Raw genomic sequence first — 25,306 nt, forward strand, 5'->3', positions numbered from 1 at the left:
GATTTCTGTATAAGGATATTCATGTCAACGTTCTTGTTAACAGTGAAAAAATAGTTAACCCCCTAAATGTCCAAAAATTAAGAAATAAACTATATTATCAACAATTATGCAGCCATTACAAAGAATATTTGTGACAAATTTTAATAACAGTGGATGGTGCTCAAGATACAACACTGAGCAGGGGCGCCTGGGTGGCTTGGTCGGTTAAGCGTCCGACTTCAGCTCAGGTCATGATCTCACGGTCCGTGAGTTCAAGCCCCGCGTCGGGCTCTGTGCTGACAGCTCAGAGCCTGGAGCCTGTTTCAGATTCTGTGTCTCCCTCTCTCTCTGCCCCTCCCCTGTTCATGCTCTGTCTCTCTCTGTCTCAAAAATAAATAAACGTTAAAAAAAAAAAAAGATACAACACTGAGCAAAAAAACAAAAACAAAAAAAATGGTACACAGGACTATATATTTATATAGTTCTATTATGTAAAAAACTGTAAATGTGCAAAGAAAAAGACTCAAAGAAAATAAGCCAAAAGTGCTGTTTCCTGGGATGTGGATAATTTCTGCTTTACTTTTTATATTTCCTGAATTTTCCAAGCTTTATATAATAAGCATATAATATTTTAATTTTTTAAAGTTTATTTATCTTGAAAGAGAGAGAGAGCATCAACAGAGGAGAAGAGAGAGAGGGAGAGAATCCCAAGCAGGCTCCCTGCTGTTAGCGCAAAGCCCGACAATCTCATGAACTCATGAACTGAGAGATCATGATCTGAGCTGAAATCAAGAGGTGGATGCTTAGCTGACTGAGCCACCCACGTGACCTACAATATTTTAATTTAATTAATGCAAACAGCCTGTGTCAGTTTAGACTGCCCTAAAATAATTCTTATTGTGATTTGGAATCATTTTCCTATAACATCCAGCAAGGGTCCTAGATTTACTCCCTAGAGTTACACAGAATACATCTAAAATTGCTGTACAGATCATTCAAAAAGGTCAGGGAACAACCTTCCCCACCCCTCAGTATCATAATCCAGTCCCCCACTTCTGCCAATTTCCTTTCTGCCCAACACTTTTAACAGTTCTCTGTTAGAGTTTCTGATCTCACCAGCCTGCTGACTCTCTTCTAGCCAGGCTCCTGTTTAATAGTTTTCCTCTAAAAATGTGATACTGAGAACTGAAGGCAGGTCTTCAGACTTCTAAGGCACAGCTATAGTCATGCCATTTTAAGCAGCTCTCTGCTTAAGAACCTCCAGGGCCTCTTACCAGAAGAGCAGACACCCCCAGCTTGGCATTCAATGTCCTCCTTGGATCTGGGCTTTGTCTTTCCAGCCTTATATCCTGTTGTACCTTTAACATATTCCATGCTGTACTTTCAAGCTATGGGTTGCTATGCATTAGTGAGTCATGAAATCAATTTAGTAACCAGCATTAAAAAAAAATAGACTAAAATATAAAATGTCAAGTTGTATTGCACATGCTAAAGGTGATTACTGTCTAGGATTTACACACAGTGTGTGTGTGTGTGTGTGTGTGTATACATGCATAAATGCATAGTGTTAACCTGAAAAATACAAGTTTTTACCAGCAAAAATGGGTCTATTAGGGAATAACCAAGAATTGCAATTCCAGACAAGCAAGCTGTGGCAGAACTATAGGCAAGTCCACCAAAGCCAAGGAACTTATTTAACGGAGAAGTAAGTTGGGAGGGGTTGTTTTGAAGGAAAATCCATTGGTGAAAGCAGGGATTCAGATTGTTCATTGGCTGAGTCCCAGGGGTAGTTGATTTCTCAGAGGAAATGCAATGTACATCTTTCCCTGTTGGGTCCTGTAATCAATGATTCGCTCTGTTGAATATTCTTCTGTTGGGGTCTGTAATTGACAATTCTTCCTGTAATTGACATTGAGTAGTAGTTGGTGCCCCCTTCCAACTTCTCCTTTTAGCTTCCTGAGGCCCACCTCAGGAAAATAGTTCCACCATTTTTCTTCATCTGTGTCCTAAAGTGATGGTCTCATACCTTTCTTATACCAGTTAAAAGAGCCTGACTTGCATTACAATGCACTAGCATTGTAGCTAGGTCCCTATATGGAGTTCTTAGCCTTGGGGGCAGGGCTGCGTCTTACCCACCTCTGAGTCCTTCAGAGGCTCAGAAGTGCAGTGTGCCTAGTTGGTGTGCAATAATGTCTTCCCAACTGAATATTTTCGAAATCTCCTTCTAGGAGCATCTTCTGTTCTTCCTCCTTCCATTTTCTTTACTATAGGCCCCAGTAAGCATAAGATCTGTGCTTTGGGGCTAGGGTTATCTACAGTGGTGGCTCTAAAATCCAGTCTGTCCTGAAAGCTTTCATCTTTCTCCAGGAGGAAAAAGAGAAATAAACATACATTTTTATCCATTTAAAAGATATCTCCTTTATTTGAGAGTGTCTCTCCTATACGTTTGGTGTTAAGATGTATTTTTTGTGGATCAATGTTGCCCATAAGTCAGAAAATAATAGTTGTTTTTTAGTGTGTATTTAATGTCCTTACTTGGCAAAATAAAAAGCTGGCAATTCTTTGTGCGTCTTTAAAAAGATTAAGTAAAAATTTACCGGTTACAAATTCCAAAAGTCTGGAAATCAACTACCTTTCTTGCCTGGCTGAGGTAGGGTCTCTTTCTTAAAGGCCAGATGAATTCATTGACATAGGGCTGGAGGCGTTTGTCTTCCCATTTCAAAGACTTGTTTGTACCGGTCTGCGCTTCACTGACGTTTCCACTCTCCTCTTCCGCAAGATGTTAATCACCCATTAAGTCCCTGGTGTGAGACATTGAATCTCTGGCCCTTTAAATGGGGGCGTGGTGTAGGGGGGCGGACCGCCCAGGAGTGACAAGAGTGCGGGGAAGAAAGCGGAAGCGTGGCTATCAGTGGTGTAGACTGCGCATGCGTGAGGCTGGAGCCAGGGGGCGGGGTCACGTGGGCCGCGGGTCTGGGGCTGGAATGGCCGCGAGCGCAGGTAAAGAATCTCCTGGGAGCGGGCCACCGGGGTGGGGACTGTAGTGAGGGGCTGTCCCCCGGGCGGGAGGAGAACGCGCCGGGTTTCTGAGCCTCGGCCCTTTCCCCCGCGCGGTGGCGCGGCCCTGGAGTGACTGACTGAGCAGCCCCAGGCTGACTAACTGGACTGGGGCCCAGGAGCTCGGCAGGGTTGACGCTGGGGCGGAGAGGCGTGTCCCGCGTTTGGCATGGAATTGGCTTAGGCGGTTTACACTTTTTCCTAACAAATGTGAGGCCGAGGGACAGGTGCACCCGCTTCTCCTGATTGTGAGACTAGGCGGCGGGTGATCACCCTCCCCCGGATGAAACAGATGTGCAATCCGCCTTTCAGGCCCCTGGTACAGGTGTAGGCTACTTTGTCTCTTGAAGGTCGGGACAAGTGTGCTCCCCAAGTGTGGGGCCAAGGCTTAGATGAGGTGTCCACCTCTTAGGATTGATGTGCACCCTGTGAGGCTGGTTCCTGTTTGTCTCTGCCTGCAAGTGTGCTCCAGAATGAGGGCTACAGGAGGACAGGTGGGTCTGTAAAGTTTGAGGCCACTCCTGTGTCCTGTTGTGTTCTCCCAAATGTGGTATCTGGGGAAAGAGGGAAACAGAGCTGCCTCAAATGTTTGGGTGTGCTTCAAAGGGAGGGTAGGGTGTGATGAAGTAGGGTCAGCTAGGGAGGTTCCATGGCCATGGGTTGTCAGGAAGAGCTGGGAACCTTCTTCAACTAGGCATGCCTCTTCCATAACCTCCTAATATTAGACTCATACTAGAAATGGACAGGAAGGCTTGTGTCCTCTGCATGCCCACCGTCTACCACACTCTTCCCCCCCATTAAAAGAAAACACAAGCAAAACAATCATGGAGGTTGACTTGTGGGACCACCTCTCCTTCAGATGTCTGTGATTGAGAGGTAGTTAATTACATGTCAGGTGTGTGTGTGTTTGAAGTCTAATACAAATGGGGATGGAGAATCTACATGTTTGTGGAAGACATGGGTTTGCTTATGGTTAACTTTAAGGAGAGAGTAAATGGATACTGAATCCTCTGTCAACAGGTGGCCTGTTCCATAGAAAGCATAATAAAAGATAAGTGTGGGGGGGGATTCTGGTTGAACTACTGGGCTTCATATGTTAAAGAGACATGTGAAAAAATTCTTTCTAGAGCGCTAAGATAATAGTATGTTGATTATCCTTTATATATTTTCTTTGCACCTGAACCAGCATCAGCAGATGGATGTTTTTTGTCTTCGGAATATTGAGGCTTCTTGGCACTTTATAGTCGTTTGTCACTCTTTTATAGAGATGTCAACCATTGTGATACCAGATGTCAGTTATGTAGGTGAATTAAAAGTAAGGCGTTTTCAACTTAAGGAAGTATGTTTAACTTTCCATCTGTTTCTACTTTTCACAGAGGTTAGATAGTGTCTTGATTCACAGTGTCAGGTGTAATCTCTATATAGATATAGACTCGAACTGTTCGAGTCTTAATTGAATCTTGAATTAATGTTTGAATTATCTTCATTTCTGTGTAACAGCCCCTGTGTTAACATCTTCCCAGAACAAAGAGAAAACTCCTACCTTCAGTATTTACAGATTCCAGGGAAGGATAGTGACTGGCTGAACGGATACCAGAATGTCATGTCCTACTCTTCCGGCTAGGTTGGAGTGTAGGACGAGCAGTTTTCCAAAGGAAAGATGTTGAAGGGATGTTTTAACCATAATCAAATTTGTTTTTCTTCTGTGGTTCAGTAAGAAGTTTCCTTTTGCTCTTAAAAAAAAAAATCTCTTGTGACTCCACATCCTTCTCGACCCCCTAACCAAGAGAAATTGAGATGACAATTGGGAGCTAATTAAGATGGGTGGGAAGGCTACTATCTACTCAGCCTGCAACTGAATGGAATCCTATCTTGTGCATTTAACTGAAAAGAATTCACTCGTACCAATTTAGGAAAGAAGAAAGGGGAATATATTTCAGTCTACACAAAGCCCATGTACTTCTTAGGAGAAGTTCTCTAAGGGTGGGGTGGGTCTAATTCTTATAATACTAAGGACCTACTGGAAGCTGGAAAGAAGTGATTTTTTTTCCTGTCTCATTTCACTTACCTCTGTACACATTGATATAAAATTGATGAATAATATTAGGGTTTATGCATAATATAGATGTTTGTAGACATGGATCTTACCATTATTTTGTATATTATAGGGATTAGTTTTTTCTTTTTTATTTATTTTTATTTATTTTAAAGCTTTTCATTTTTTTTTTAACGTTTATTTATTTTTGAGACAGAGAGAGACAGAGCATGAACAGGGGAGGGTCAGAGAGAGAGGGAGACACAGAATCTGAAACAGGCTCCAGGCTCTGAGCTGTCAGCACAGAGCCCGACATGGGGCTCGAACTCACAGACGGTGAGATCATGACCTGAGCAGAAGTCAGATGCTTAACCGACTGAGCCACCCAGGCGCCCCAGTTTTTTCTTTTTTAGAATGTGGCACCTTGAAGGTTGTGCCTGATGGTTCATGGCAGTAACTTAGCACCATGCTCAGAGCGTGAGCAGGGGAGGGGCAGAGAGAGAGGGAGACACAGAATCTGAAGCAGGCTCCAGGCTCCGAATTGTTAGCACAGAACCTGATGTGGGGCTCGAACTCACAAACTGTAAGATCATGACCTGAGCTGAAGTCGGACGCTTAACCGACTGAGCCACCCAGGTGCCCCCCTCACTTTTATTTTTAACATTTGTTGTTCTATATGTATTTCCTAAGTTTCAAATAATTACTCTTCTCATTTAGACATTTACCAAGAGAAGAGAAAGGGAAACAGGTTTGGGCTTTTTCATAGTGGCCACTCTGAGCATTGTGGGCTTAAATGTGCCTATTCTTGGAAAGAAACTCGAGCCAAGTATGCATCTCATCTGAGTGTATAGTAGCATTGTGTCTAACAGAGGGTCTGTTTCTGAAGTCCACGAGTAAGGTGAAACTTGAGTACTCCTGAAAAATACCTGGGAGGGAGTCTCCCAGGTTGGAGACCTGTCTCAGGAAGTGCAACGCAGCCAGTTTTTCTTCCATGTTGGAACAGCATGCTATTTGTTATTTTGGGCACAGATGAAATGGATCACTTATGTACAAGGCATTCAAGAACTGAGACCAAAAAGGCAGCAGATATCCATCTCCTGTCGCGTGCTCACCCTGAAGTGTATAGTATTGGGTGGAATGGTGTGCAGAGTCCCCATGTATTTGTGAATCATTTCTTTTTTTTCTTTCTCTTTGTTGAAGATAATAGTTGAATTCCTGTAAACAGAATGGACATAGGATGCATCTCCATTGTTTTCATCTTGGTTTTGTAGTCTGAGTTAATGTAAAAGAACACAAAACATATGAAGTTGTGGAGTTTGTGTCATGTTATACATGAACTAAATGATCATTTTTTAAAAAGCACTGTTACGGGGCACCTGGGTGGCTCAGTCGGTTAAGCGGCCGACTTTGGCTCAGGTCACGATCACACGGTCCGTGAGTTTGAGGCCCGAGTCGGGCTCTGTGCTGACGGCTCAGAGCCTGGAGCCTGTTTCAGATTCTGTGTCTCCCTCTCTCTGACCCTCCCCTGTTCATGCTCTGTCTCTCCCTGTCTCAAAAATAAATAAAAATGTTTAAAAAAAAAATTAAAAAAAAAATAAAAAGCACTGTTACGGATTTTTAAAAATCTCACCTAGATGCAAAGAATGGAACTTGTAAGGTGGGAGGCTTTGGGGGTAGAATGACTAACCATATCTTATTTTGAATGACCAGAACTGCTATTTGGGGCTCTAGAAGCCAGTGATGTAGTGTTGCTTGGCTGCTTATTGGGGGGGGGGGGGGTGGGGTGGGGTGGGGGGTGGGGGGTGGGGGGAGGCGGAGGTAGGGATTGAGGAGAGGAGGGAAGGATTGATGGGTTGATTAGCATTGGGAATACATTGGTGAACAAGGTAGATCTGGTCTTTGCTCTCCTGGAACCTGCATTCCTTTCCTTCCTGAGGGAAGGGAATCATGGTTCAGACACTGAAACAATGATTGCAATGTGACAGGTTTAGTGAAAGAGGAGAACAATGTTATAGGTGCATATTACCAGGGAACCTGGTTTAGTTGAGCAGGACAAAAAAAGTCTTTTTGAGGAAGCAAAGTTTTAGCTGATATCTGAGGGATGAATATGATCAACAGTAGTTGACAAGCCTGATTACAGAAAGGTAGAGCTCAATTATAACTTGGCTTACTATGGCACAGATTCCTATAGGCTGTGAGTCAAATAACAATTATAGGTAATAAAACTGATACATTTAATTTGCAACACAGGTGTTAGTCCTGTCTTCCAATTCTTTTGTTAATCAGCAAATATTTATTGAATGTCTACATAGCTATGTAACTCAGCGAGCCTACTGATGTGGAGTATACAAAGAAGCCTCGCTTCATTTCTGTTGGGTACACAAGACATACTCACATGATAAGTTAATGAATCAATATGAGGAAAGCGCCAAGGCACTGTTGTAAAGAAGACATGGATTCTGGATTCAGAGGATGCTTAGGGAAGGGAGGAAAGAAGGAACTTAGATAAATGGAGAGGAAAAGGAAAGGGCAGGTGAACTAGCACGAGCAGACATGGAGGGAAAGGGGAAGCTCTTCTTGAAGGACTCTGAATACAAGTTACCTTTTGTTGTAAAGGAAGGTAGGGTCAGCTCATGTGATATCTGGAATCCTAGGCTTAGATTTTGGAATTTTATACAGTAGGCATTGGGGAGCTGTTCAGAATGAGTCTATTTACTAGAGAAAGAGCACAGAAAACAAATAGAAGTTAATCCTCTATTGTATTTTTCTTCACAAACCACAAGAAGACAAAGCAAAACAAAGCCATGGAAGAAGAGAAATACTTAGATTGGGAAAGCTGGAAACAAAGTTGGAATGTAAAATTGTTTCCATACCATGATTTCGTGATACCTTTCTGGGGCTACAGTAAGTTATAAAAAGAAAATAGAACTTGATTCGATTTCATCATAATGTGAAAAGTGTCTCATATGACACTTTTAGGAGGAAAGGAATGTCAGTGAATTAAATAGGATCCTGGAATTTGAAAACAGTTGGGAAGGTCTGCCGAGGTGAAAACAAAACCGTGACAACAAAAAAAATTGGTCAAAGAGTTTCATAGTCACCCTGCCTAATATAGGTTACATTCTAGAGTTCTTGTTCAGTTAACCAGGGTTGAAATGGGGTCATTGCTGTTTATATGATACATATATTTATTTTTAAATGATCCTTGAATCTATTATTACTTGGTAGGGAATAACTTTATTAGTTAAGAGGGAATAGCCTTGAGAACTGTCAAGATGTCAGATAATCTTAAATCAGAACTATTAAAATGTTAGTTTATCAGGACTCAGAAGATGACAGCATACTGGGTAATCATGATTTTATGATATTTCCTGTCAGAGTAATGTGACTTCATTCTGGGAGAGACTAAGAAACAATTGATTTTACCTATTGTGTTGTCTGCAGGTACTGTCTGACTTGGCATCTCCTTAAGAGCTATAGAAACACTAGATTGCAGGATGGTTGGGTGGAAAGCTAGTTGTAGAATTAGTCTTAAAAGGAAATTATCAGTAGTACTGGAATATCACTTAAATGATATCTGTAGGCAGTGTCTGCATCATGTGTAATAGGAAGCATCATATATTAAACATTTCATCATTGGTCTGCATATTGGAATGAAGAGCTTGCTCAATAAATATTTGGGCACACAAACTCATGAGGGAGGGATTAGTATTTCAGAATATTGGCAATGTGACCAGAAACAAATTAGTTGAAGTTTGATAGTATATTCATTTCTTTCTTTCTTTTTTCTTTTTATTAAAAAAAATTTTTTTTTAGTGTTTATTTATTCTTGAGACAGAGACAGAGCGTGAACAGGGGAGGGGCAGAGAGAGAGGGAGACACAGAATCTGAAACAGGCTCCAGGCTCTGAGCTGTCAGCACAGAGCCCGACGCGGGGTTCGAACCCACCAACTGTGAGATCATGACCTGAGCCAAAGTGGGATGCTTAACCGACTGAGCCACCCAGGCGCCCTCTTTTTTTTTAATTTTTAAATGTTTATTTAATTTTGAGAGAGAGAGACAGAGCAGGAGTGGGGGAAGAGCAGAGAGAGAGGGAGATACAGAATTGGAAGCAGGCTCCAGGCTCTGAACTGTCAGCACAGAGCCCGATGCAGGGCTTGAACCCATAAACTGTGAGATCATGACCTGAACCGAAGTCAGCTGCGTATCCAACTGAGCCACCTAGGCACCCGGATAGTGTATTCATTTCTTATTCCTGCTGTAACAAATTACCCCAAATGTAGGTTAAAACACAGATTTATCATTTTACAGTTCTTTAGTTCACGAGAGCAGCACTGCTCTTACTAGGCCAAGATCAAGCTGTGCAGGGCTGGGGTCCTTCTAGAGGCTCTGGGAGAGAATCCATTTCTGCCTTCTGCAGCTTCTAGAGACTGCCTAAATTCTTTGACTCCTTCAAAGCCTGCAACACAGCGTCTCTGTGACCCTGCTTTTATTGTCTTATCTCTTTCTCTGACACACTCTTCTGCCTCCCTCTTCCACTTTTTAAGACCCTCATTGAGCCAACATGGCTCATCCTGGATAATCTCTCCAAGTCAAGATCTTCATTTTATCACCTCTGTGAAGTTCCTTTGGACATTTAAGGTAACAGAGTCATAGGTTCTGGAGATCAGGACAGACATCACTGGGTATTTTACTTACTGCAGGTAGATTCAAGCACAGCTCAATTTCTAAAAAAAATTGGAAACACTGCTCTAGTGGACTCCTTTTTTAAAGAAAATCCGAGCATGGTGACCTTTTGTTTCCTAGGTCTATTTGGGTTGCATAAATTTGCTCTCTAACATAAAAGTGTAATTGCTGGTAACTGATAAAAGAGGAAGTTGATGTAAAAGCACAATTATATTTATTTATTTATTTATTTATTTATTTATTTATTTATTTATTTATTTGAGAGAGAGAGAGAGAGAGAGAGAGAGTGCTTGCAAGCGAGTGTGAGCTGGGGAGAGGGGCAGAGGGAGAGAGAGAATCCTAAGCAGGCTCTACACTCTACACAGAGCCTGATGTGGGGCTTAATCCTAGGACTCTGAGATCATGACCTGAGCTGAAATCATGAGTCGGATCCTCAACCAACTGAGCCACTTAGACACCCCTAAAAGCACAATTTTAGAATGAATTAGTAGTATATGACACTTATTATAATAATTAAACGTTTTTCCTGAAGGGTCTCTGATGCTTTACTGGGGGCTGTACTAGTCTTAGATAAAACCCTTAACATTTAGCTCATAAAGAAACTTCTGAGAGCAGAAGTAAGTGTACTCTTCCAGTAAGGTATCCTTATGATAAGCTTAACACTGGCCAGACTGTTACAGAAGTACTGGATATTGTTTCAGGATGTTTAGCTCTGGAAGAATTTGGAAATCTTGAGGAAATTTTAAATGATAATAGCTAGTATTTCTTGAAAACCTATTCTGTGTCCAGGCATTATTCTAAATGCTTTATAGTCATAATCTAATATATTCCTCACAGTAGCTCTGCAGAATAGGTAGCTGCATTCCTAAAAGTCAGGACTCTCCATTGTAAGTTTAAAAAGAAAAAAAAAAAAAGAGTTGGGAGAGTATGCTGGCTTATACAGCCAAACCACCAGAAGACTGTGGCTAGAGCGAACATCATACAAGACTGGAATAAGGGGGCCTGAGTGGTATCAGGACACCCCTTCCTCATCTTCTCTGGTTCTTTTTGTAGGTTGATTTTATTATTGTTAGAGAATCTGTTTCTAGGATGTAAATTGAGTCCGTAGTGGTGGATCTCCAGTGGCATTTATAGTATGTGCTTAGTTGATATGTATTGAATAAATGACCTCCTTTTTTTCTGCAGAACAGGGTGGGGTGTAGGGTGGGGGTGCTGCTCAGCCTTACTATTCATTGTTTAGAACACAGTGGAAGCAGCTTTTCCTCACCAGTTCCATTTTAAATTTTTTTTTTTTTTCAACGTTTTTTATTTATTTTTGGGACAGAGAGAGACAGAGCATGAACGGGGGAGGGGCAGAGAGAGAGGGAGACACAGAATCGGAAACAGGCTCCAGGCTCCGAGCCATCAGCCCAGAGCCTGACGCGGGGCTCGAACTCACGGACCGCGAGATCGCGACCTGGCTGAAGTCGGACGCTTAACCGACTGCGCCACCCAGGCGCCCCTCACCAGTTCCATTTTAATGAATCCCCCTGAAGCACTCTGGCTACATTATGCAGTCTCTGTTACTAGGGGAGTTTTGATTGGCAGCCTCCACAAGAACCACATGGTTTGAAGGAGCCCTTCCTCCAACAAGAGGTGCTGTTATGGGCAAAAACATATATGGCCACAATATTTCATCTTCCAAGATATAGAAATAGAGTGGCTCAGAAAGGGTAGACAAATTAGCCAGGGTCACAGATTGGAGCTGGTAAAGCCCAAAGTCAAACCTGATTTTAATGGACTGTTTGGCTTATGTTCTTTCCACTTTGCCAGCATATCACAATAATAGGAACTTGGTGAAGTGAAGGTTGAAAGTGGAGTAGAGTAGCATGGCAAGATGGTACTCTTTGTTTAGGGGATGCTTGATCATTTGAAACTTCTTGAATGTGGTATTGGTGTTCATAGATGCTGAGCTGCCCTGAGAACCTCTTAACTAATACCAGATAGGAGATATAAAAAAAGAGCCAGAAAAAAAATTGTTTTCCTTTATGAGTTGTTTTAGAAAGACGAATGTGAAGAGTGAAATATTTTAGGTTATTAAATCATTTAAATAAAAGTGTTTTGGGGGGGGGCTATTGTCTTTTCCATTCTTTTTTTTAATGTGTAAGGATAAAACTTAATAACTGTCCTCAGGAATCACTGAATGTGTATTAGATTGTGCATGTTTGCGAACATTCCTTGACTAATTGTAATCATTTTTCCTAAGTGGAGCAAATAGGAGAGAACTTTATTAACAAGGAATTTGTCATGAGTCAATTCAGTGCTCTTCGAAGAAAGTCATATTATTGTTAATATTGCTTCTGCCCTTGGCTCATTGCAAAGGGGGAAATATGTTTAGTACCTGAGATTGGAAAGCTACTTTCAAATGTTGCCAGATACAGAGTGCCCTCACTTATGTCTTCTAGGAATGTATTTGATATCATGTGTTTGTAGAACAGAGCTTTAGTCTATCTTCTGTAACATGTGAAAGAAATTAGTCTGTATTTGGTAATATACCAAATGTACTAGCAAGAAAAATTGGTTTCAGCTCTTGAAAAATCTGTCTTCATGAGTCTACATGTCTTACATATAGTAGTTACTCGTTTCTTTTAATCTGATAAAAATTGAAACTTGGAACAAAGTGAAATTCATCATCAGTACTAAAAAACAATGAGCCTAGTTGGATAAAATTGTCAGTGAATTTTAGGCATTAAAAAAAACAATAACAGCAACTAATTTTCAACTCTATTTTATTTTTTTAAAAAGCTTATTTATTGGGGTACCTGGGTGGCTCAGTTGGTTAAGCCAACTGTTGATGGATGCCAACAACAAAACTGATGTGTATGCTTTTCTCCAGGGGAACTGGAGATTTGTGGGGTTTAGGAGTGTAATGTGGGGGGGGGTGGTTAATTGCAGTTCTTGGCACCAATTTACCCTTATTCTCTTAAAACATAAATCTGTTTGGTCCCAAGTCTAGTGGCTGAACTTATCCCAAGTCTATCACTATCACCAGACTTAATGACTTTGGGTGGTGGACCCCTTCCCAGACTCCATAGTGAGATATGTCTCCTCTGTGCTTCCATAGAAGCTCTTCCCCAGTATCATACCTCAAACCCTAGGATTGATTTCTCTTTGCTTCACAGTCAGGTGATTGAATGAAGAATCCATTTTCACACAAGTCTAACCAAGTACGTCTTTGAAATGTCCAATTGATGAAATCTAAATGGTGTATATTTTTTCTTTTTTAAAAAGAGATCAGATCATTCAGGTCATCATGATCTAAGGCCAAAAATCAAAACAAAACAAACAAAAACTTGCTTGGATTGACTGAACTACAATTATTATAAGTAAATATGGAAAACGAACCAGACCATGAAAATGTGGAACAGAGCCTTTGTGCCAAGACTACAGAAGAAGAACTGAATAAGTCTTTCAATCTTGAAGCTTCGCTTTCAAAATTTTCTTACATAGATCTGGACAAGGAACTGGAGTTCAAAAATGATCTGGTAAAAATTCAACTTTTGTCAAATGATGTTATTTAACCAGAACGTTGGTTAGAGTTAGAACCTAAAGACTTTTTATCATTTTCACATGAATTAGTAGAAGTCTATGAACAGGTTTATGAGGTCATATCAGTCTTCATTTGTGTACATTTACCATTTATGAAACAGTTTTAACATATGTTCTCATTCGAGCTTCACACACTCTGATAAGCCACTTCATAGAGGAAGAAACTGAAGTACAGCTGACTATGTTAACTAGATGCTCAAGGTCACAGAGCTAGTGGTAGGTTTAGAAATCTTATGAAGTGACTTTTCTCCCATTGATTTGATATTAATAAGTTTTTGTGACCAGGAGAATATTTAATGGCAATTTGTTTGACCTAATCATTTCTCACCATAATTTATGAAATAACTAAGAAAGGCAATGTCAGACCTTTGTATATCGCTTATGATGTTGTACATTGCTCTGTATATTGCTTTTTACACTTAGAAAATTGGGGCTTGTCATAAGACATGCTGTTTTATACTATTTAAGAATGCAGATGCCTGAGTCCTTGAACAGAAGCTTTCTGGAAAGGGCTGTCAGGATGTTGCAGTTACTGCATATTTGTTTTTAATAACCACTGAATATGTGGATAGGAGAGGAAACAATTCTGTAGTCTTTTGACCTTATTAACGTGGGCTATTGGGTTGGTGCTCTGCGTGATCAGTTTGTTGGTATGTTTATCTCTTTAATTTGTAATGGTTCTAATAAATTAAAGCACTCCCACGATTCTAAGAGGGAGAGCAGCATTATATGAGCATTAGTTTCTTTTCTCTATTTAGATTGATGACAAGGAATTTGATATTCCTCAAGTTGATACGCCTCCAACACTGGAAAGCATACTCAATGAGGTAAGTATGTATTAATGATCATTGTCATTTTATGGAATTGATTTTAATGCTTTTGGATTAATTATAGTGTATGTATCTAGATCTGCACTGTCCAGTATGGGAGCCACTAGTCACATGGAGCAATTTAGATTTAAATTAATTATAGTTCAATAAAAATGAAAAATTCAATCTCTCAGTTGTGCAAGGTGTATTTTAGGTGCTCAGTTGCCCCATGTGGCTAGTGGCTACTAAGGTGGACAGAACAGATACAGAATATTTCCATTGTTGCACAAAGTTCTGTTGGACAGTGTTCACCTAGATTATGAACTTCTCAAGGGCAGAAGCCGTGTCTTTTCATGCCTGTGCCAAGTACAATGCCTCATACTTGGTAGATTTGAAAAAATGTTTTATGAAGCAAGCTAAAATACTAAATTTGTGTCACTCTGGAGCTTTGTATAATGTTTCGATAATGTCCTCTCTATGAGTGATACTCAACCCATCCTCTGATAGTAGAGAGCAGCTGCAGCCTTGAAATGCACCTCATCACTCTTCTGTGTAAAGAAAACAAAACTTGCACAGTTTGTCTTATGGGTGCCATCTTTGTTAAAAAGTTTGTCAGTTTTGAAATGATGTTACTTTCTGAATTAGCGGATCATAAAGACTTTATAAAGGAGCTTGGTGGCAGTAACATGTTGGTGAAGTATGTGAGTTTTTATGTACCTTGCGTCTGCTGACAGTTCTTTAACTCTGTCTTCTTGATCTTTTAAAAACTTGCTTGAGACTCCTCTTGGAAGTGTTAGGTTCTAATACAAGAAAGATTTTTTAAGTGTGTTAATCTACTTCAGATCTATAGTTTTCTAACAGATAACGAGGCATAGGTTCCCCAAAAGAAATGCCTACTGATCCCATAGCTTTGAATAAGTTGAGTCTTGGTTTTTGTTTTTTTACCTATACTTTTGGGGTTATAGGCAACACTTTGTAGGATGTGGACTACTTTCTCTGTGAATTGTATCTTTTATTTTTCTTGTATGACTTTGATATCTATTTTTTGCATCAGTTTGATATTGCTGTTACTTTGAATATATTTTAACTTCAAAAATGTATGATCTGTGCTAAGACTTAAACATTTTAAATTTTGACAAGGCTTTGGTCAATGAAAGATTAACCAATTACAGTGATATTTATTGCTTTCTAATAGGAAATCTTTCATTTAGAGATGAAGAGAGTAATCTTAGTCATTTTTGTTAACATCTTAATCACATCCTCATTTCACTAAGTGTGAAATAAAAGTAATCTTAGAACGTTGTGTATAAAGCCATATTTAATCATATTTGTGCACAAATGGCGAAGAAAATGCTCATGAATGAAACAGGTTCATAATGAAGAAAAACCATCTTTGCACAATTTACTTAAGTAACAGTAAGTGCAGTCATTAGTGGCTTACTGAGAAGATAATACTGTTATCATCCTCAGTAGTAATTTGGGTGCCTCAGGTATTTGGGTCATAGTGTTAGATGCCAGGATTATAAAATGTCGTATGACTGTCTCTGACTTTGGGAGAGACATAGGACTGCAACTTGGCTAGCCTTCACACCTCCAAGGAGCTAGGCAGGTGGATAAGTGAAAGTAAAAATTTAAGTTGTAGAACATTATGAAGACTACAGGGGGAGAAAGTATTAAAATGATTTTAGAAAAGGACAAAATGGAAAGGGCAAAAATGCAAAGTGTAAGTAAGCACTTGCTCCAGGATATGTGATATGTGGGTGTACGTATTCAGTAATGTTCATTAATGTCAACCTGAAGAGAAGCTGGGAAGAAATGGGCATCCAAGATATGTTATAGTTTGGAAAGTTAGAGATTATTGAGATATCCTAAATCTCAGAATTTAGGGTATGAAATAATGTTCCTAGGCCTTGTCATCATTTGAAACTGTGCTACCTCTGAGGTTTTTAGTTGTGAAATTCCATTCTTTCACCATAGCCGCCTGCCCACCTCCCCACCTCCCCACCTTTTTCTTCCATTAAACCTATTCTTTGGCCTAATCAGGACCAAGTCTCTTCATCCTTCCTAGTCTTCCAGTCTGGGAAATTCCTGCTTCACTTCATTACTACTGTGCAGCCAGAAATTTATTTTGAACTTTTTATTGAAGTGTAACATACATATAGAAAAAGTGCACAAATTGTAAGTGTATAGTTTGGTGAATTTTCACAAATTGAATGCCCTGTGCAGCTAGAATCCAGATGAAGAAATAAAACATCACTAACACCCCAGAACCTCTTCTTGTGCCCCTTGAGTACCTAAGCCGAGGATAATCACAGTTCTAACTTATAGCATTGATCAGCTTGCCTGCTTTGAACTTCATATAAGTGGAATTATACAGTATGTGCTTTTGTGTGTCTGATCTGTTTTCCTCCATATTTTATTAGATTCACTCATATTTTTGTATGTAATTATTCATTCCCATACATAAAACTCTTTATATTATGTGTATACCATTGTTCATTCTACTTTTGACGGGCATTTGTATAATATCTAATTTCTGGCTACTATGAAAAGTTGCTGTGAATATTCTTATTCATGTCTTTAGGTATGTTTATACACATATATATATACACACACATTTCTGTTGGTTATATACTTAGGAATAGAATTTCTAGGTCATCAGATACGGGTATGTTCAGCTTTAGTAGATATTGCCGCAGGTGTTGTTTTTATGTTTATTTCTTTTTGAGAGAGAGAGAGAGAGAGTGCAAGTGGGGGAAGGGCAGAGAGAGAGACAGAGACAGAGGATCTGAAGTGGCCTCTGTGCTGACAGCAGCGAGCCCAATGTGGGCCTCTAACTCATGAACTGTGAGGTCATGACCGGAGCCGAATTCGGACACTCAGCCCACTGAGCTGAGTGCCCCGCCTTAGGTTTTTTTAGAGTGGTTGGAATAATACATACTTCCAGCAGCAGTATATGAGAGTGCTGAATACCATAGCCTCATCAACTTTTGAATTTTCTCTTTTTCACTGTATCCATGTACAGTGGTATCACATCATTGTTTTAATCTGAATTTCTCTCTTTGAAGACTGATGAAATTGGGTATTTTGACATAGGTTTTGGGCTTTTGGATATCTCTTTTGTGAATTGCCTTTTCATGTCTTTTGCTCACTTTTTTTTTTTTTTTTTAAGCTTACAGGAGTTCTTTTTAAAAATTTTTTTAGGGGCGCCTGGGTGGCTCAGTCGGTTAAGTGGCCGACTTCGGCTCAGGTCATGATCTCACAGTCCGTGAGTTCAAGCCCCGCATCGGGCTCTGTGCTGACAGCTCAGAGCCTGGAGCCTGTTTCAGATTCTGTGTCTCCCTCTCTCTGACCCTCCCCTGTTCATGCTCTGTCTCTCCCTGTCTCAAAAATAAATAAAACGTTAAAAAAAAAAATTTTTTTTTTTAAGTTTGTTTATGTTGAGAGAGACAGAGGCAGCATGAGCAGGGGAGGGGAAGAGAGCGAAGGAAAGAGAGAGAATCCCAAGCAGGCTCTACCCTGCCAGTGCAGAGCCTGATGTGGGGCTCGAACTCATGAAACCGTAAACTCATGATCTGAGCTGAAACCAAGAGTCAGATGCTTAAACGACTGAGCCACCCAGGCACCCTGTAGGAGTTCTTTACATGTGATGTATATAGGCCCTTTATTAGGTATATGTATTACAAATATCTTCTTCCATTCTGTGGGTTACTTTTTCACTCTTTTAATGGTTTCTTTTGATGAGCAGAAGTTCTTAATGTAGTTCAGCTTATTTTGGTTTTCTGTTATGGTTAGTGTTTTTGTGTGTCTTGTTTTGAGAAAATTTTGAAAATTCTGAGGTCATGATGATACTATCTTGTTTTAATATCTTTATTGTTCTGCCTTTTAAACTTTGGTCTGTGATTCATCTGGAATTTTTTGTGTGTGGTGGTGTGAGGTATGAGCCAGCACCATTTACTGAAAAAAAATATTCTTTTCTGTGGTGTCACTTTTGTTTTAAATCAGGTGATCATTTTTGTGTGGGTCTGATTCCATTGGTCTTTCTATACTCGCCCTAATACCACATTCTAATGTTTGTTATGATAGGTCTTGATAACTAGTAGTTTCAAATCTTTGGTGTTGTTCTTCAAGGTTGCCTTGCTTATTCTTGGTCTTCTGCATCATGTAAATTTTAGAATCACTTTATTAGTTTACACATACAGACACACAGACACACAATGAAATTTGAAAGGATTATGTAGATTTTATGCATCAGTGTGGGAAAATTAATATCTCTGCTGTGTAGCTAGTAGTTTTAAATTCAGCCTTATTGATAAGCTCAGTTCTCTTCTTTCATTTTTTCTTTCATGTATTTTGTAAGTCCTCAACCCTGGCTTCATTTAATGGATCTGTTTTCTTTAATTACATCCTCAGGGTGCTTAAGAAAATCAGGTAAGATTCTGATTAGCCCTCTTGCTTCTTGGTGCTGCAGTTCTAATTTTTGAGTTCTTTCCTTTCCTTTCCTAAGGCAGTTGTCCCACCTCTGTCCGGTTCTCAAGAGACCATCTCTCCTTGTGGTTCTAATCTTGTTTTTAGCAGGTGTGTGTGCATGTGTGTAGATATATGAAAAGCAGTTGGCAATATGGGCCTGAACCTCAAGAGAAATGTTGATACTGAAGATGCAGATTTTGGAGTCATTAGCATGACATAGTACTTCAAGCTATAAGTAGGGATTAGCTTGCTCATATAGAAAGTGTGTGAAGTAGGAAGAGAGCTAAGAATATAATCCCAGGGAATAGCATGATTTAAAGGTTTGGCTGATCAGAAAATAGAGAACATGACGGGTAGAAGAGACCTCGTAAGTTGGGAGGAGTAGCAGAAAAGGGATGCACTGGAAGCCAAGGGAAGAGAAAGTTCCAAGAAGTAGGGAGGGAATGGTTGTAGTGTTAAATGATGCCAAGGGGACAAGGGCACGTTACCTGAAAATAGGCCTGTGAATTTGGCTGGTAACTTCAGCAAAGGTAGTAGTGGCTAGCAATGGTGGAGAAAGTGGAGATAATGAGTTTTAATGGAAGTGGTAAGGCAGAACGTAGTCCAGCTGAAAGAGGAGTATGATCAGAACATTTTTCTTTAATGTCTGTTGTTCAGAATCAACCTGTTCAAAGCTGAACTCCTCATTCTGCTTTATCTGCTATTCTGCTTTTTATCTCAGAAGTATTACCTTTTGCCTAGTTGTTCAAGCTAGAAACCTTGGAATCCTCTTTGATTTCCCCCTGACGTCCCCACCTCCCATCCCCTGCCATTAAATAGTAGTGGGGAGGGGGGGGGGCACCTGGGTGGCTCAGTCCGTTAAGCGTCCAACTTTGGCTCAGGTCATGATCTCTCGGTTCATGAGTTCAAGCCCTGCATTGGGCTCTGTGCTGACAGCTCAGAGCCTGGAGCCTGTTTCAGATTCTGCGTCTCCCCCTCTCTCTGACCCTCCTCTGCTTGTGTACTCTCTCAAAAATAAACGTTAAAAAAAAAAAAAATGGTAGCCAGGGACTTTGGGTTTTCTCAGTAATGTCTCTTTCATTATTCCTTCTCTTGACCTCTTCTGATGAGTTCTTAAGCTCCACTCCCCGCCTTTAAAAAAATTTTTTTTAATGTTTATTATTTATTTTTGAGAGATAAACAGAGTACGAGTGGGGCAGAGGCAGAGAGAGAGGGAGCCACAGAATCTGAAACAGGCTCCAGGCTCTGAGCTGTCAGCCCAGAGCCCAACGTGGGGCTCGAACTGACCAGCCATGAGATCATGACCTGAGCTGAAGTTGGATGCTTAATGGACTGAGCCACCCAGGCGCCCTCCTCTTTCTTTTCCCTTGACACTGCAATAGCTTTGTTACTGGTTCCTTTTAAATTATTTTTTATTTTTGAGAGAGAAAGAGTGCGTGCGTGTGCGTGGGGGTGGGGGAGGGGCAGAGAGAGAGGGAGATACTGAATCTGAAGCAGGCTCCAGGTACTGAACTGTCAGCACAGAGCCCGATGTGGGGCTCGAACCCACAAGACACGAGATTATGACCTCAGCTGAAGTCAGATGTTTAACCAACTGAGCCACCCGGGTGCCCCTACCTTGTTACAGGTTCTTAATAGTTTCTTTGTCTCAGTTTCCCTGACTACACTCATCCATCTTCCTGCTGCCCCATTTATCTTTATAAAACGTTGGTCCCATCATGTGTGCCTACTTCTTAAAACATCTCGGTTTCCTTCCTATTGTCTACTATATACAGTACACTAATTCAGTAGATGAATGAGTAGTAATTATATGCCAGGCATTGTACTGGGCAGTAGGGATATAGTGGTAGACAAGGAGGACATAGGCCCTGCTGTCACTTGGCTCATGGAATATAAAGCTTTTTATAATTTGGTCCTAGCTTATCTTTCTAGGATCACTCTAACTCCTCATAATATTCCAGTCATTTGGGACTTCTTCCTTTTCTAGGAGTAAAATTCACCTTATGAAATCACTGTGTTTGCAGATGCTCTTTCTTTTTTTTTTTCCACACTGTTTTATTTTTATTTTATTTTATTTTTTTGTTTTTTGTTTTGTTTTGTTTTTAATATGAAATTTATTGTCAGATTGGTTTCCATACAACACCCCGTGCTCATCCCAACAGGTGCCCTCCTCAATGCCCATCACTTACTTTCCCCTCCCTCCCACCCCTCCATCAACCCTCAGTTTATTCTCAGTTTTTAAGAGTCCCTTATGGTTTTCCTAACCCAGAATGCTTTTCTGTTGTTTGTCCTATTTCTCATGGTATACTATTTGTAGTCAGGTAGTATTTGTTTTCTTCTAATTAGCTACTGGCTGTTAGTTAACTAGTAAAGCTTATTTACGGGTTTGAATTTTAAGAAGTGTTTAGCTGCTAACAATAATTTGCATAACTGCTTCTGCTGCTTCCTGCTACAAGGAAGAAATTTTTGGAGCGAACTCTTTGTAGAGACAGATATCTATCTAGATTTGGAAATTAATTTTCTATGCTTCTCTAGTCAATAACAATGCTTGGAAAAGAGATGAAAAGCAGAAATAAGCATGTGAGCATTTTAGAGAACACATTTATGCTTGTCTGACTTACAGGGTATTTGGAATTGTGAGTTTATTGATCCATATTCTTCCAATTTAGACTGATGATGAAGAGGAGTCTTTTGTTCTGGAGGACCCTACATTGTTAAACATTGATACTATTGATTCCCACTCCTATGATACTTCGTCTGTGGCAAGTTCAGATAGTGGTGACAGGACCAACTTAAAAAGGTAGGTATTCATGTAAATCACACTGGCATATGGTTGAAATATTTGATCATTTAAAATGTAAATCTCTCTTTGGTGTGGTATGGTCTGCTGAAGCCTTTGCATAGGGAATGGAAGGCCCACTTGGGTGGAAATAATATGCTTAGTAGACCCTAAAGATTTTGGCACTACTGAGGGGAGAGAATAATGAAAAGGTGCATGCCATGACCACTGTCCTCTGCACCCCCAGCAGGAAGCCATAATAACAGCCAGGGACTTCCGGAAGCAGTAGAGCCTTCGGAGGAAGCATTGGTCAAACTCGGCACTGTGTCTGTGGTGGAAACATGGAGCTAGGTTCATTTCGTCACCCTGTGCTCTCTGCACTCCCCACCCCCTTCCTCCCACTCTCCGGTCAGCTCCAGCATTCCTTCATTCCTTTGGAATGGGTTCAGAGGAGAATCACAAAATGATTCAAGATTTGGGAAAAAGATTTCTAACCCTAAATAACTTCATTTTGGCTGCTTTTCACCTTCCAAATTCTTGGAGAGCACATGAAAAGGAAAGAGAAGTGGAGGAAGCATAATGTAAATACTTTATTGAATTCATGTGTAACTTTAATGTTGATAAAGTCATGTGTATTTTTCCTTTCTTAAATGTTGCCTGTATTAGTGTTGTCTTCTTTAGGTTGTCAACTCTTGTTGGATAGGGACCATTGCTGGATATATTTACCTGTCCATCACTATCTCCTACAAATAGATAAATGTTTTTTTTTTTTCCAGCTTTATTGAGATATAACTGATGTATAACATTGGTTAAATGTAACATATACAATGTGATTCTTTGATATACTATGTATTGTGAAATGATTACCACAATAGGGTTAGTTAACACCTTTATTACCTCAGATAATTACCATTTCTGTTGTGGTAAGAACATTTAAGATCTACTCTTTTAGTAATTTTCAAGTATATAATACATTATTGTTAGATAATGCTGTTACATCATGCTGTACATTACATCCCCAGAACTTATCTTACAAGTACAAGGTTGTACCCTTTAACCAACATCTACACTTTTCCTTCACTCCCCAGCCCCTGACAGCTACTGTTCTATTCTGCCTCTATGAGGTAGGCTTTTTAAAATTCCGGGGGCGCCTGGGTGGCGCAGTCGGTTAAGCGTCCGACTTCAGCCAGGTCACGATCTCGCGGTCCGTGAGTTCGAGCCCCGCGTCAGGCTCTGGGCTGATGGCTCAGAGCCTGGAGCCTGTTTCCGCTTCTGTGTCTCCCTCTGTCTCTGCCCCTCCCCCGTTCATGCTCTGTCTCTCTCTGTCCCAAAAAAAAAAAAAAAAAAAAAAAAAAGTTGAAAAAAATAAAATAAAATAAAATTCCACATGTAAGTGAGATCATATAGTATTTGTCTTTCCCTGTGTGACTTATTTCATGTGGCATAAGGCCCTCGAAGTCCATCCATGTTGTTGCAAATGGTAGGATTTCCTTTTTTTTTATCATGGCTGAATAATGTGTGTGTGTGTGTGTGTGTGTGTGTGTGTCTGTCTGTCTGTCTCACCTCTTTATCCATTTGTTTGAAGGTGGACACTTAGATTATTTCCATATCTTGGCTATTGTGAATAATGGTGTGAATAATGGTGTAATGAACACAGTGGAGATATCTTTTTGAGATAGTGATTTTTTTTTTTTTTTTTGATATATCCTCAGAAGTGGAATTTCTGGATCATATGGTAATTTTATGTTTAATTTTGGGGGTAACCCCTATATTGTTTTCCATAGTGGCTGCCACCAGTACACAAGGATTCTCTTTTCTCAAATCCTCACTAATACTTGTGATCTCTTGTCTTTTTGATAATAGCCATCCCCGTAGGCAGTATCTCATTGTGGTTTTGGTTTGTATTTCCCTGATGGTTAGTGATGCTGAACATTTTTCCATATGCTTTTTGGCCACCTGTGTGTCTTCTTCAGAAAAATGTCTGTTCGGATCCTCTGCCTGTGTTTAACTTCAGTTGTTTGGGTTTTTTTTGCTGTTGAGGTGTAAGAGTTCCGTATGTAGTAGTCTTCCTTTTCCACTGAGAATACATTCCAAGACTTCCAGTGGATGCTTAAAACTGCAGATAGTACTGAATCCTATATAAATTATGTTTCTTCCTGTATATACTGCAGATAGCACTGAATCCTATATAAACTATGTTTCTTTTTGTACATATCTATGATAAAGTTTAATTTATAAATTAGGCACAGTAAGAGATTATATATAATCAATCAATAATAAAATAGAACAATTATAACAATATACTGTAATAAAAGTTATGTGAACATGGTCTCTTGAAATATTTTATTGTACTGTACTCCCTCTTCTTAACAATGACTTGAGATGATAAAATGCCTCTGTGATGAGATGAAGTGAGGTAAAGGATGAAGGCCTGACATCAGGTTAGGCTACTGTTGACCACCTGACAATACCTCAGAAGAAGGATTATCTGCTTCTAGACTGTGGTTGGCCACAAGTAACTGAAACCAGATAAAGGAGAACTACTGTATATTTTGGATATTAACCTTTTACAGATAAATGGTTTATAAATTCTTTCTTTCTTTCTTTCTTTTTTTTTTTTTTTTTTAAGCTTTAAGCACTTTTTTTTTTAAGTGCTGTGAGCTCAGAGTCTGATGTGGGGCTGGATCCCACTAACTGTGAGATCATGACCTGAGCCAAAATCAAGAGTCAGATGCTCAGTAGACTGAACCACCCAGGGTGCCCTGGTTTACAAATATTTTCTATTCCATGGGTTTTTAAAATTTTGTTGATTTTCTTTTGCTGTGCCAAAGGTTTTTAGTTTGATACAGTCTCATTTATGTTTGCTTTTGTTGCCCCCCTTTTTTTTTCTTTTTTCTTTTTTGGTGTCATATACAGAAAACCCATTGCCCTCAAGACCAAGGTCAAGGAGCTTTTCCCCTATGCTTTCTTCTAGGAGTTTTATGGCTTAAGTCTTATATTTGGGTCTTTGATCCACTTAATTCATATAAAATTTGTGAGTGATATAAAATAGGGGTATAGTTCCTTTTGCATGTGATTACCCAGTTTTCCCAACACCATTTATTGGAGACTGTATTCTTTCCCCATTGAGTGTTTTTGGCTCCTTTGTCAAATATTAGTTGACTGTATATATAACTGTTTATGTCTGGGCTCTCAGTTCTTTTCCATTGGTTTCTGTGTCAGTTTTTATGCAAGTACCATACTGTTTTGGTTTTGACTTTGTAATATAGTTTGAAATCAGGAAGTGTGATGCCTCCATCTTTGTTCTTCTTTTTAAGATTGCTTTGGCTAATTGGGGTTAGTTGTGTTTCTAAATACTTACAATGAGATATCTGAAAAAGGAATAAAATAATTCAATTTATAGTATCATCGAAAACAAGAAAATACTTAAGAATAAGTTTAACCAAGGACATGAAAGAGCTATACACTGAAAATTATATATAAGACATCGGTGAAAGAAATTAAAGACACAAATAAATGGAAAAATATCCTGTGTTCATGGATTAATATTGTTAAGATGTCCATATTTCTCCAGACCATTTGTAGATTCAGTGCAATCCCTATCAAAATCCCAGTGGCACATTTCATAGAAATAGGACAAAATCTTAGTATTTATATGGAACCATGATAATTTAAATGATTTTTTTAAGTTTATTTATTTTGAGAGAGTGCGTGCGTGCACGTGCATGTGTGCTTGTGAGTGGGGGAGGGGCAGAGAAAGAGGGAGACAGAATCCCAATCAGGCTTTTCACTGTCAGCACTGAGCCCAGCATGGGGCTTGAACTCTTGTACTGTGAGATCATGACTTGAGTCAAAATCAAGAGTCAGACGCTTAACCAACTGTGCCACCTAGGCGGCCCTATG

At 39.8% G+C, this 25,306-nt stretch overlaps 1 protein-coding gene across 8 annotated transcripts in view; it reads left to right on the top strand.

Annotated features, from left to right (window-relative positions):
* The first annotated feature begins 2,893 nt into the window (after window positions 1-2,893).
* Window positions 2,894-25,306, top strand: part of VPS8 (VPS8 subunit of CORVET complex) — a 251,993-nt gene continuing 229,580 nt past the window's right edge. For 7 of the 8 annotated variants that reach the window (XR_009262061.1, XR_009262062.1, XM_058730711.1 and 4 more), the window contains exons 1-4: window positions 2,894-2,979; window positions 13,028-13,281; window positions 14,104-14,172; window positions 21,294-21,424. Coding sequence is in view for 6 of the 8 variants with exons in the window: in XM_058730711.1 (XP_058586694.1) it covers window positions 13,129-13,281; window positions 14,104-14,172; window positions 21,294-21,424 (353 nt within the window). In the remaining 2 variants the exon portion in view is untranslated. Of the gene's footprint in view, window positions 2,980-13,027; window positions 13,282-14,103; window positions 14,173-21,293; window positions 21,425-21,967; window positions 21,985-25,306 lie in introns of those variants that run through there. The other variant, XM_058730715.1, reaches the window with a different exon arrangement.

This window comes from Neofelis nebulosa, chromosome 5, assembly GCF_028018385.1.
Source record: "Neofelis nebulosa isolate mNeoNeb1 chromosome 5, mNeoNeb1.pri, whole genome shotgun sequence".
NCBI classification, from domain to species: domain Eukaryota; kingdom Metazoa; phylum Chordata; class Mammalia; order Carnivora; family Felidae; genus Neofelis; species Neofelis nebulosa.